This window comes from Haliotis asinina, chromosome 8 (assembly GCF_037392515.1).
Source record: "Haliotis asinina isolate JCU_RB_2024 chromosome 8, JCU_Hal_asi_v2, whole genome shotgun sequence".
Lineage (NCBI taxonomy): Eukaryota > Metazoa > Mollusca > Gastropoda > Lepetellida > Haliotidae > Haliotis > Haliotis asinina.
This window is the reverse complement of record NC_090287.1, coordinates 22,991,067-23,004,447: the sequence shown is the minus strand read 5'-3', so window position 1 is coordinate 23,004,447 and position 13,381 is coordinate 22,991,067. Positions and strand designations below refer to the sequence as shown.

The following is a 13,381-nucleotide window of genomic DNA, read 5'->3' as shown; positions in this document are numbered from 1 at the left end:
GAGGCAGAAACTTCAAATGTTTGTTCATGCCAATGATGACAAGTTAGTTTTTAGGATGTTTTTCGCAATTACAGATACTGCCACAAAGTGAAATGTTTTCAGAAAACATTTGCCAAAATACATTCTCTGGTCAAGTAGCAAAGTATGAATTTGTGATAAAGTGAATTTCCATTCTCCCCCAACAGAGGTTTTTGTCGTATCATCCTACGAATGTGACAAGAAACCTCTGTTGAAAGAGAATGGTGAATTTCGTGCATGAAAAAAAAAGAATAAATGGACCCGTGCAAAGCTGTTGAGTAAATTCAAATGTGGAACGGTGCAACCATCCGGTGTCAAAAAGATCATCACAGAAATGCAGAAGACGAACATGACAGAGCCATTGGGGTGGCAGAAATGGGGGCCTCATTGCAAGCGTCTCCAGGTTCCAGGTTTCAGCTCCAACCAAGCAACCACCAACAAATTCATGAGCCCTTATCAACAGTCCACACATAAGAACGGGTAAACGAAGGGTTACCACGCCACGACCGCTACATCGGACAATACACCCGCGGAAGAGATTCGTCTCGGCGATGTCAAGGGCGGTGACGGCCTTAGAAAACTCCATCAGCAGACGAACCGCTTTACGACGACTCCCTACGATGGCATCAGCTCCCCGTCCCTTTCGTGGAATGGCCCCCGACCCGACAACATAGTCATGACAGGTTACAGTGGGCACGAACTGTACAACGGTGGCAGCGACCTGATTGGGAAAGAGTTCTGTTAACAGACGCGAGTCGATTCAATATGTTCTGAAATGATGGGCGAGTTCGTGTACAGACGTAGCGGTGACCGACTGGTGCCAAACCGTGCCGAAGAGGAGCACCCTCTTGGTGGAGGCGGTTCAGATTATGTTTTGTACATCAAAGTGTTGATGTAACGCTTTCTTAATTTCATATAACCTCACAACACCGATTTCCACACCTCAATTAATGATGGCGGACAGTCAATCTGATCAGATGTGATGCACCTAATTACGCGTGATTACAACAAACATTGATAAATGAATAAAGAATACAGGGCAATGGCATAGTCCGCCCAGAACCATATAAGGTGGAGACATATTTTGCATTACCTAATAATTAACCACCAAAAGATTTAATTAGGAAAAGGAACATCTGGCATTGTCGCACACTTACAGAAACACTCCTTTGATACCACGTCCATGCACATATATTCAAATACTGTTAAATCATTTTTCATATTCCCTCGGAACTATAACTGGTGTTAATTTTGTGGCTGATCATAAATATAAAGTGATCTTTCTGACTGACACATCCTGTCAAGTGTTGCAATGAGTAAACTGATTGATTGAGTAATTTTGAACAAACCTGACGATATCATCTACATGGTGTCAATTTCATGTCAAATGAATTTAACAGTACAGTTATTGCATATTAATACTTAAATTTAACAAAAGAAATTGTTTTGCAAACATACAGATGTGTCTAAATATTTCATAGAGTTTGTTTTGGAACATTATGTACATATGCTACAATTTTGTACTAAGAAACCTTTTAATAAATCCGAAAAAAGAAGTATAATTTGGTACTGAAAATTAGAGACTACATAGATCTTTTCTCCTTCCGAAATCAGGATATTGCATCTGAGATAATCTAATTAAAAAAATTTCCGGACCTCCCTAGATCTACGCCCGTGAAAATGATCGATGTTCAACTTCTTTCTTTTACTTCCTCACTGTTTAGCTTGATGTCAAGACCGAAATAGGGCTGAAGGGCTCTGTTGTGTATTGCTGTGCAAGTGTAGGTGCAGTCCATGCATGTAGGCATGCACGCAGTGCTGTTACTTGTGCGCTTGCATTATTGTACGAAACAGCGTTGACAGACATAAATAAACTTTATTCACACAGAATCCAGATATATCTTCAGCTTTGACACTGCATAAAACAAAATGGTTATATCTCATAAGAAATACAGCCTTTCCAGACATCTGAAGAGCTGCAGCACTATATCTGAGGTTGCGTCTATGACTTGGTTTACGAACACATTTGTACATCTGTGACGTTATTCCATTGTCTGCTTTCTCCATTACTTCTCAGGAATGGAGCGATGTGTACCAGTTCCAAATTAAAAACTTCACTTCGTCATTTGGACATTTACTTTTGATAAAAGAAATATTCCCAATACACTGAATGTAATCTAAGTAGAGTAATATTCTCGTAAATCTCCATTGGTTAAAAATAATGTGCCTCGGTACCTCCGGGGCCTCGGCTTCATTACTTTTAAGGAATGGAGAGTTACTCGGACACTACCCTATACATAACAATGTATTAAAATCGATGTCCATGTGGTGATGTTGCTGATTACAAGGTGTCATTGTTCCAGCGAAACAATATGAAACAATTAGCATGTTAAATTCACGAGAAACGCAGGGCTTCTATCCACGTTTGTTCAGATTGTACTGTGCAACGAGATAAGTAGAACTGGACAAATAGCAGGTATGCTGCCCTTTCACCTATGATGTTCTTCGGCGGAAGTTCGCTGTTGTGTGAGTGAGTGTGTGAGTTAGGACATATCGTTACTGTAAGTTCGACCATGGCGTCAGTCCCATGACATCAGCATTGATGATGAGTCTCGTCCTATGATATGTTCCATGAGCTCAATAGGACTCTGCTACTACACCGCCACAGTCCATTATAACATAACCTCTGTTCCACCCTATACTGAACTGTCTCATGACCCCAGCCTCGCTCCAATGTTATGGTCTCAGCTCAACTCCATGTTCGACAATGTCATGGTCTCAGCTCAACTCCATGTTCGACGATGTCATGGTCTCAGCTCAACTCCATGTTCGACCATGGCATGTGTCAGCTCCATCTTTATGGGGTTTTTGTTTTGGTCTTATGTCCATTCTATGCTTGACATGACACGAAATTAACTCCTCTACGACTAACATGATTTTAGTTCCACGACATGTTCAACCACAACCTCAGTCACACTTACTTCCCTCCATGACACCATGTCTCTACTACCAAGTCTCTGCCAAAACCACTCGAGACTCAATCCAAACCGATATGCTGGAGCTACGCCCGGCCTCCATACACAGAGTAGCCTGTGGCTGTGTTGGCCTCCGGCCTGATGACGGGCCCGAAAGCCAGTCCTATTCCCGCCACAGCTGGAGCTAAACCAATGCAGCCCCGGCGAAACCACTTCCAGCTGGTGCGGAACACGCGGCGGATACGCTTCCTGATCTGAAAGTACAAGAGAGGCATTTAGTCCCGTTCTTTATCATCCATTACGTGACTCTAGAGCGTGATTGGTTATACCATTTACAGAAGGGTCTGCTCATACCCTACGTTCAGAGGTTTTGATTAGACCCTGGGTTCAGACCCTGCCTTTAGACCTTTCGATCAGATCCTGCGTTTAGCACCTGTGATCAGACGGCGTTTTGACCCTGTGTTCAGATCTCTCGATCAGACACTGTGTTTAGTACCTTTGATCACACTCTGTCTTCAGAACTTTCGAACAGATCTTGTGTTCAGACCCTTCAATCAGACCCCGTTTTCAGACCATTCGATCAGACTTTGTGATAAGACCCCTCGATCAGACCCCGTGTTCAAACCCACTGATCAGACCCTTTGTTCAGACCCTTCGATCAGACTTTGTGATCAGACCCTTCGATCAGATCCTGTGTTCAGACCATGTGCTCACTGCAGCGTTTACATTACAGCTAAAGGTGAGGTCAGGTCAGGTCATGTGAATTGGGGTTCATCACTTCGTTCGAGGTATTTCACTCATACATCAACGTTCATGTGTGTCTGCCGACAAAGGGGTGCGATTTACATTTTCTCTGAATTGGATTCTGTAAGTGAAAACATAATCTTCAGTCCCTGGTATATAAGGTTCTGACAAACACTCAATTTAAATTTTAAAAAGACGCCAGTTATATGAGGATCCTGAACCAGATCGAAGCAAACTGCATTGAAGAAAGGGCTCGCTGGAGGGACTTCATGCGATTTTGAAACGTTTACAATTCGGGTATTGGCCGATCGGGAGAATTTGGGTGGTAGTTCAAATCAAACAGTTAACTCACTATAACTAAGAACCACATCGTTGTCAACTTCCCCAAGTCAAGCCCTAATATGGTGAGTGAGTGAGTGAGTGAGTGAGTGAGTTTAGTTTAAAACTGTTTCTCATATTGACCCCCCTCTGTTACTGACATCAGGATCGGTTCCAGTTGCTGTGTTCTAGCATCCGTAGGCACGGTGTTCCTAAACTGCTGATAATTGGTGGAAACAGAAAAAACATGAACACAGAAATTTTCCAATGTTATCACTGACCCTTGTGATTTAGAAGTGAAGTCTGTTTTATTGCCTTGTGGGTCGCACCACATCAGTGTCCATCTGTCAAATCTTTTCAGTAATTTTCTGTACTACATTATTAATGAATTAATTATCAGTACAGGTACTGGCTGTGTTGAAGCACAGAGCGTACTTGTGTTTCCTTATCTAGTCATTCATGCATCCGTTAAAATGTGTAGCCCGTGGAAAGTGGTGAGCATATTACAAAATTAATATATCACAAGCATATGTTGTTTCCATACCCGTCGTCGGTTATATGTTAAATATAATAAACATGCGCAGTCTAAATATAAAAACCATGCACAGTCTACTCATTTGATCAAACCGAGAGGTGTTTTCAGCCAGTGAATCATGTTTCGTACGGATAACTGAAAATTGGTGTTCTTTAGAAACTAGTCATAATGTAAAATAATATATAGGCAATCTACAATATCACATATATTTGACCAGTAAATATGCGTATGATACTGCTAGTATTCCATCCACACTGGAAACGTGCAGTATTGTTCATTTCCAAGGTTCGAATTACATATGCATGCAAGGAAAACTCTCAAACTCTCCAGTCTCATGTAGTCGATTTTGGAAAATTGCTTCCCTCATTTGTTCTTCTTGTAATAGTAAGCAACTGAGCTGTTTTTCACATTAACAATAATCAATTATGTTTCATCATGGCATGTCGTTATAATGTGTTATTGTACGTTTCGAGTGATCCTGGGCCTTATTCTAGAAACGTTCGCAGCCGTAAGAGTTCGGTGAGTGAGTGAGTGAGTGAGGCGGTCTGTAGATAATAGAGTCTGGACCAGACAATCCAGTGATCAACAGCATGAACACCGACCTGCGCAATTGGGAACCCATGACGTGTCTACTAAGTCAGCGAGTCTGACCACCCGATCCCGTTAGTCGCCTCATTACAATTATTGTCGCATTTAATGGCAAGCATGGGTTACTGAAGGATTACTCTAAACTGAATCTTCGCGGCTCTCTGAACTTTGATCTTTGCCAATGTGTTAAGAATGGGCTTAAGAAGTTTGTAAGGTTCCGAACGTTTAGAAAATAGCTAGCCAGGTCTTTGATGCTTAACACTTGGTCAAACCTACGAGATTACGTACGCTGCTGACGTACCTAGAGATATAGTGGAGACGAACCGGGATTCGAACTCACGATCAGAGGTGTCTGGCGTACCAAATGTATGTAACTCTGGACGGCAACATGAGCTACCTGAGACCGCTTGTGTTCACTAATGCTTATTGCCGGCTAATATATCTAACACAAGTGGCCTGGGTGCGTGTGAGTGAGGTCGATTTTACGAAAGTGTTAGCAAAATCACGGCGAGTGACACCAGAAATGGGCTTCACACGTTGTACCCATGCGGGGAATAGAACCCGGGTCTCCGGCATGACGAGCGAATTCTTTCACCACTAGGCTGACCTTTCCTGTCTTTGTGCACAGCCGTTCTGCACCTGTGTACTTGCTGTCGCTGTTGTATGTGGACGAGTAGGGAAAGGGTGAATCTCATTTTCACAGTATGAAATCTATTTGACAGAAATTCTGCCATTTTCTTGAAAAAAGAAACTCATGCACTCTCCCCATGATACTAATACTGTTGTAAGTTAAGCTAGACTAACTGAAAAGCGGATGACAGAGAGTCAGGTTTGTGTCAAATTATTAATACTATTAATGTCCGCTTGAGAGAGACACATATTTTCACAATAAAATAACAGATAATTGTTTACAAATAGTGCACCATAAGAAAATTATAGCGAATATATGTATGATGTAAGTTGCCATGGCAAACCTAATATTTCTGGGGCCTTACGTTCTTGGATAGACTAACACTTCGTTTCTGAATATATAGTCTACCATTCAAAAAAAAGTAGGGGATATTGCATTTTGCGAGCATATCACAAGCCCATGCCAATGAGAAAAAGTAATATAAATCCATAGAGATGAAACATTTCCAAAGGAAAGGAATAAATTGTCACCTTACTTTCTCTTCATCATGCGTTTCCTCCTTGACTTCATTATATGCAGTGAGTGAGTGAGTGAGTGAGTGAGTGAGTGAGTGAGTGAGTGAGTGAGTGAGTGAGTGAGTGAGTGAGTGAGTGAGTGAGTGAGTATAACTTCAAGCCGCCGTCAGTGATATTCCAGCAATATCGCAGCCTGGGACACCAGAGATGGGCTTCACACATCAGGGCTCCAGATAATTTTTCAACATCGGGACTACGTATTTTTTCAGTATAGGAGTACTTAAACCTTTAAAGCACATTTAGAGTACTGAATTGAATTTTATGGAGTATCAGTAATCCTGTATATTGTTTCATATATGCACCTCAACATTGCCACTCTTGGGGAAACAGGTTAATGAATAATAATTGAATATTTTTTAAAAAATAAACACGTCTGTTGTGTGTGCACTTAAGACCATTGTGCACTTAAGAGCATAACACACGTCAGTAAATGATTCTAAGACCTTACACCATTCCTGAGGTGCGTATCTGCTACGCTGTCGAAATTATTTCCTACCGTATAGTGCATATTCTTTATCCGTACATACGCTGATGCGGCCCATATCTGGTGCCCTGACATACAGTACATTAGTCAGGAATGGAAGCCGGCTTAAACCTCTTGGCTACCCCACCGCCCTGTATGACGAGCGTTACTTGGCAGAAACATAGTGGAATACCCATTCCAATACGGTGGAATAGTCAAATACATATCAACCATGAGTGAGTGAGTTGGGTTTTAAGCCGCACTCAGCAATATTCCAGCTACATGGCGGCGGTCTGTGAATAAACGAGTCTGGGCCAGACAATCCAGTGATCAACAGCATGAACATCGATCTGCGCAGTTGGGAACCGATGGCATGTGTCAACCAAGTAAGTGAGCCTGAACACCCGATCCCGTTAGTCGCCTCTTACGAGAAGCATGGGTTGCTGAAGGCCTATTCTACCCCGGGACCTTTACGGGTCTCAACCATGATGCCAGATTCAAATATACCACCATCGAATAACAATATCTTCTATAAAGATATATCTAGAACTTGACCAAGATGTTTTATTAGTTCAGCTGATGAATGGATCTGAAATGATCCCGAAACGTTGTGTGGAAAAGAATAAAGAAGATTAATCCACGAAATATCTTGGTCATCTATACTAACTCCTAAATGCCGTCAAGAGACATTTTCTATAACTTGCATTGGTGAACAAGTGACTGGTTTATGAATAGACACATTCTTCTTTACGATATAGTATACGCCGTTTGGGGTGGACCTTAACACCGATATCATGCAGGTACAACATCATACCGGTGTTAGCATCTACACCGAAATGTTGTATATATTGGTATTGCATGATAGAAGTTGTATCCATGGAACTATGTACTTCGTGTAACATTGTTTTGTTTGTACAACACTGAGCAACTATCAACCGCGGATGAATACAGCTTAATCAAAACCGGGTCTGTTTGATCTCGCCATTAACTTGTTTACATGTGTTAAAGATCTTTCAAACATTTTTTTGATGTAACACGTTTTTTATTACTCTTTATTAATTCAACACGTGTTACATTTGGCCACTTTCTAAATGGCATTGTGTATTAATATTTTAGGTGAACCTCAACAATTCCTGTATCAAATCTAAAATTGTCCCAGTAATATTTTCATTAACTGTATATAATATATGCTTTGTAATATCAGCAGGCCTACATTGTGTGCAACTGTCACTCATACCTTTTTCAGTTCCTGTAACTTTAGATTTATGTATATACACCTGCAAAATGAGGTGAGAGTCTGTATATACTCAACAGAACATCTGATTCAGGTGAGGTAAAAACTGACATGCGTCTGGAGTGCGGTGTTTGAGTTTGATGTCTAAAGAGAATAATGGATAGTTTGGGGAGAGTCATTCTCATTAAGTACTTACTGAAAATCACCAACAACGATATTTACATCATGTGGATAACGTATTTCATAAGCGAATCCAGGATTTTTCATAATGTGTGAGTGTGTTTTGTGTGTCTGTCTCCTGTCTGTGTATGTATGTGTGGTGCATGTGTGTGTGTGTGTTTGTGTGTTTGTGTCTGTGTGTGTCGTGTCCCCGAACTCCTTGAAAGAAACGCACGCACGCACACACTCACACACCACCACCAACACACACCCTTTGGATCCTCCAATATATTGGAATACTGGAGCTTACCTTCTTGTTTCGGGCTTTCTTTTTTTCCTTCTTCTCCTGTTTAAGAAGGTGTCTTGTCTGGGGGTTGCCCGAGTGGGGGTGACGCCCATCTATCAAAGGGTTCCTGTCATTCTCCCCGGGGGTCACAACCTCTGTGTCCTCGCTGTCAGTTGTCCATTCGTCTGGGTGCCCTTCCACTCCTGGCGGATCGGGACTCGGTGACGTCTGGGTGGATATCATGCTAACTCTTTCCAGAGCTCCGTCAGAACATCATATGTCCGTCGCCATTAGTGACATGTCCGAATCGCACTACCTACATCCAAATGGGTGCAGTCCGCATACAGTGGATTAACAATAGTGTCGTCTGATTAAGAACGCCGGAGTTAGGTCGTCTGCCGAGGCATTTTTTTTTTCAAACTGTGTGTTCCGATCGGATTTGCACTAATTGGAACTGTCAAGTTGTACCCAACGCGGTGTCGTCTGCTCTTCTAGAAAACACAGTACCTGTGCTCTTTTAACACGAAGCGTAAGTGTCTATTTCATATCCCATTTAGATACAAGTGAACAGCCCGATCAGTGTCATTGGAATCCTAAATCCTGTTCGCAAGCCTTCAGCATTTCTCCTGAGGTTATCACACATGGAGCGGTGGTAACTTCAGCGACACCCAACAGTCGACATGGGACGTGTTCTTCTCGCCAGAGATTTGCGTTTAGCCCCGTCCTATATATTGCCGCTTACTCGCAGGTCAGGGAGCCTGTGATTACACACAAATTCGCTGATACAACTGTCACGTGACCTGGACAATACAACCATACCAGCCGCTTGGCTACTGGGGTAGCTGACTGAATGGGTGAAGCAGGAGTCGTCATGCCCGGATGAGCTATTTCATGAGTCGCCTCCTGTAAAAATGTTACCTAATATTCCTAAATACACCGAGTGTTGAATGATTGTAGACCTTGGACCCTCTGATATCATTACTAGACCTTCAGGTTCATCTCTTTAACCTCTGTCAGATCTCCATTAAAGATTAGAAATGTAACCAAAACATTTTTCTCAATCGCACAACACACGACCACAAGAAACGAGGGTCTTTTAAAAATCATAATTATAATTATAATCTTGAATCTTCAACACATAAGATTGTTTTTGATGGTGTTTAACGCCACAATCGGCAAAATTCCAGTTATATATGACGGCGGCCTGTAATTAATCGAGTCTGGACAGTCCAGTGTTCAACATTATGAGCATCGATCTACACAATAGGGATACGATGCATAAGGACAGAAAATGTATATGCATAACTGACACTGGATTATGATATCACAGTTTTGACATTTTGCCATATAAAGACTGAAGATCAACGTGTAAAGTAGTCAGTGTGAGTGAGTATTCAGATCCTCGAGTGAGTGGGTTGGTTTAGTTTTACGCCGCTTTTAGCAATATTCCAACAATATTCACGGTGGGGGACACCGGAAACTGCGCCCATGTGGGGAATAGAACCTGGATCTTCAGCGAGACGAGCGAACGCTTTAACCACTGAGCTTCCCCGCGCCCCTCATTCAGTCCTCGAGGCTATAAACCTATCGAGTTTTGACATGCGATGTAGAACCTGTTTCATAACCATTTAATCATACACCATAGATTCAAATGTTACAATGTATCGATTCATGAAACATCAAAAGATAGCATGTAAGACAGTGAAAACAGTAATGATTTAATTTTATGTTAAATAAAACTTACCATTGTTACCAAGATTCTGGTCCTAGATTTTCGCAGCTCTCTTAATGATAAAATAGTCGTAAGTGCCATACAGTAACATCAACTTACGACAATCCTTTCTTTGAAAACCAATTGATTTTCCTTAATGTCATCGACCCATGCAATTGTGATACGGTGACTTGCATCAATAAGCGTGCATCTTAATCGGTCTTACGATAAGCATGGGCATTTGTAGATGAAAGTCAGTTCTAACCTGGACCAAGACCGCAATCACTTCCTCGGCTTCTCCGCCCACTTACCACAAACACGGGTACCATAGATAATACTGAACCCCAAAAGAAACCTTGCATTTCTAAACCAAATGCAAAAATATGTTTTTGCAAAATTGTGTTTTTATTATGAGTGTATCGTTTTGTTAACATGTTTTAAATCCAAAAAGTGCACCTAAAGGCTGACGTGGTGAAAGGTTCCGTACGACATTCGTGAAAATGAAAATGCACGTGCATATCGTGACAGTGAGTGAGTGAGTGAGTTTAGTTTTACGTCGCACTTAGCAATATTCCAGCTATATGGCGACGGTCTGTAAATAATCGAGTCTGGACCAGACAATCCAGTGATCAACAACATGAGCATCGATCTGCGCAATGGGGAACCGATGACATGTGTCAATCAAGTCAGCTAGTCTGACCACCCGATCCCGTTAGTCGCCTCTTACGACAAGCATAGTCACCTTTTATGGCAAGCATGGGTTGCTGAAGGCCTATTCTACCCCGGGACCTTCACGGGTCGCATACCGTGACAACCCTACCAATGAAAGCAAGTCCCAAACTCGTCCGAACTTTGTTTGTTTTGACACAATCGCCATGTAACGAATTACGAGTGACCAGAGGAGCGAAGTCTTCGGACGATTTCAAGTTGGCAAAACAGTCAGTCATTTCAATGTTCGTGCTAGGGCAATCTACTGTGACTTCAAGAGTGGTATCAAGTCAGTAACAACATCTAAGACCGTCTACGCAGTGGGCGACCTTCAATAACATCACAACGTCAAGACCGACAGATTGTGTGCAACCATATGCCAGATATCTTCCCCCCAGAACGACGGAAACAGCACGCCGGACCACTGGGACTCACAAGAGACCCATCAGTGTTGAGACGGTGCGTCGACTGAATAAACCACTACTGTCACAGACCACTCCTGTCCTCACTGCTCGTCATCGACAAAACCAACTTAAATGGGCACCTACCGGTTAATTCATTCCAAGCAGATAATCCAAGGAGGCCATAGACAATGCTGACTTCAGGGTATCTTAATGACACCTTTTGGGTGATTTTGTTTGTGTGATTCCACGCAAATCACCTAATCATAACTGTCAGGTTTGGAGTCAGTCCTCCGTTTTGATTGTTACTGAGGGTGAATCAAGAAACCACTATCAGTGCGACATTTCTTTTGTGCTTCAGTATTTTTTCTACTGAATGCCTTCATGTCGATTTTGGCTTTACTGTCGGGTTCAGATTTGGGGTCGTTCTTCATATCATGGCAATATTGTACCGGTCAAGTCTCTCGTTTAGATCACAAGGCACTCAGAGTCAATATGTTTGTCCCAGTCACCATAATTCCGAATACAACTTAATGTAGTACATTCACAGATTGTTTTGAGAACACGGGATAGCTGGCCGAACAGACGACGCACTATACGGGCTGTTAAATAGTGAGTGGGTTGAGTTTTAAGCGTTTTTAGCAATATTCCAGCAATATCATGGCAGGGGACACTAGAAATGGGCTTCACACATTGTGCCCATGTAGGGAATCGAACCAGAGTCTTCGGCGTGACGAGCGAACGCTTTAACCACTAGGTTACCCCACCGCCCTACGGGCTGTTATTGGGTAACGGTTTGATTTGGTGTTACGGTGTGACTGACCACTGATGTAAGATAGATTTTATTATGAACAATGAGTATAAACATCTAAGATGTTCTGCGACTTGAATTCCGTGGATTTCTGAATTAGACATGTGACTGGTGATGCGTTCAACGAAGAAACATTTTCATCTAACAAACATTTTCATCAAGGTTTTTAATCCCATGCATGTTTACATACTGTATACTTTTATACGTTGTTTCTCACCGCACATGGGAAAGCTCCAATCATATTAACCCATCTGGATCAGACAATCCGATGCGTGGTATCACGAGGAGTGCTGGGGTAGAACACAGTCACCAAATCTGACCACCAACTATGGCGGTGAAAGGATTGCATTGCTGACTTCATGTGCTGACGATCTCACAGATGTCTCACTTTGTGGACGTGGGTTCGAATCCCGGATGGGACTTAGCCCCCAAAGGTACTGGAATCTGTACATTAGTGAGAAAGAGTAGCCCCAAAATTTGGAATATGGTTCGCATAACAGACTGACGTCCTGATCAACCTCGTATTTACATGCATGACATTTCAACTGTATGATAAATATACAGTCAGCCTGATATCATATTTCATTTGAAAAGGGAGAAAACGTAATGAAAGTTACGCGTTTGATCAATCTTCTTGGTTGCTATGACCACGGCCTTCGGTGACAGTTTGATATATGCGACATGTTTGTATATCTGGGAACACAGGCTTTTAACTCCCGACAGACAACTAATTACGAATTTCACGTCAAGCCACTAGGAGCAGGTTGACAAGTACATTACCATGCAGAGTAACGCTTGGGATCCTCAACGCGCGTCTGTCTCTGCTTCAACCATTCACAGGACTGAATAGGACCAGAAGCTGTCCATTCAGATAAACCGGACTAGAATGGGAAATATTTCAGAGTAGACACTATACAGACTTTATGTATTCTGTTTCAAAGAGATCGCTTGATTTGTTTTAGAACGACTTTGAGCTTATGAGGTTTTATTGTATATCATGGAGTCAGTGTGTATTTTATTTCTTCATTGTTTTGGGTTTTTTTCAACGGGTGAAGATTGATCACTCTTCCTACGAGTTTATGGTCGTGGTTGGATGCGGAATCCGAACTTTAATAAACTGTCCGTCTGTCTGTCTGTCTGTCTGGGTCCTCAGAAACGCTGGTCAGTAATATACAGTTCCAAACCCACCACATGGACTTCCAATGACAGAAAGCTGCCTACAAA

General features: G+C 42.2%; 1 protein-coding gene across 1 annotated transcript; it reads right to left on the bottom strand.

The window, feature by feature from the left end:
* Positions 1-1,874: 1,874 nt before the first annotated feature.
* Positions 1,875-9,451, bottom strand: LOC137293524 (uncharacterized). Its single transcript, XM_067824124.1, has 2 exons — positions 8,551-9,451; positions 1,875-3,247 (listed from the first exon to the last, which is right to left on the bottom strand). Exons 1-2 carry the CDS (start codon positions 8,767-8,769, stop codon positions 3,080-3,082), a joined length of 387 nt encoding a protein of 128 aa, XP_067680225.1. The 5' UTR covers positions 8,770-9,451; the 3' UTR covers positions 1,875-3,079.
* Positions 9,452-13,381: the final 3,930 nt, after the last annotated feature.

What these genes read in the sequence shown, in the direction of transcription:
- LOC137293524 (XM_067824124.1), bottom strand. Translation starts at nt 8,769, where the DNA reads ATGATATCCACCCAGACGTCACCGAGTCCCGATCCGCCAGGAGTGGAA. An exon ending in AGAAAGCCCGAAACAAGAAG is followed by an intron (nt 3,248 to 8,550) that starts GTAAGCTCCAGT and finishes TTGTACTTTCAG; the next exon opens with ATCAGGAAGCGTATCCGCCG.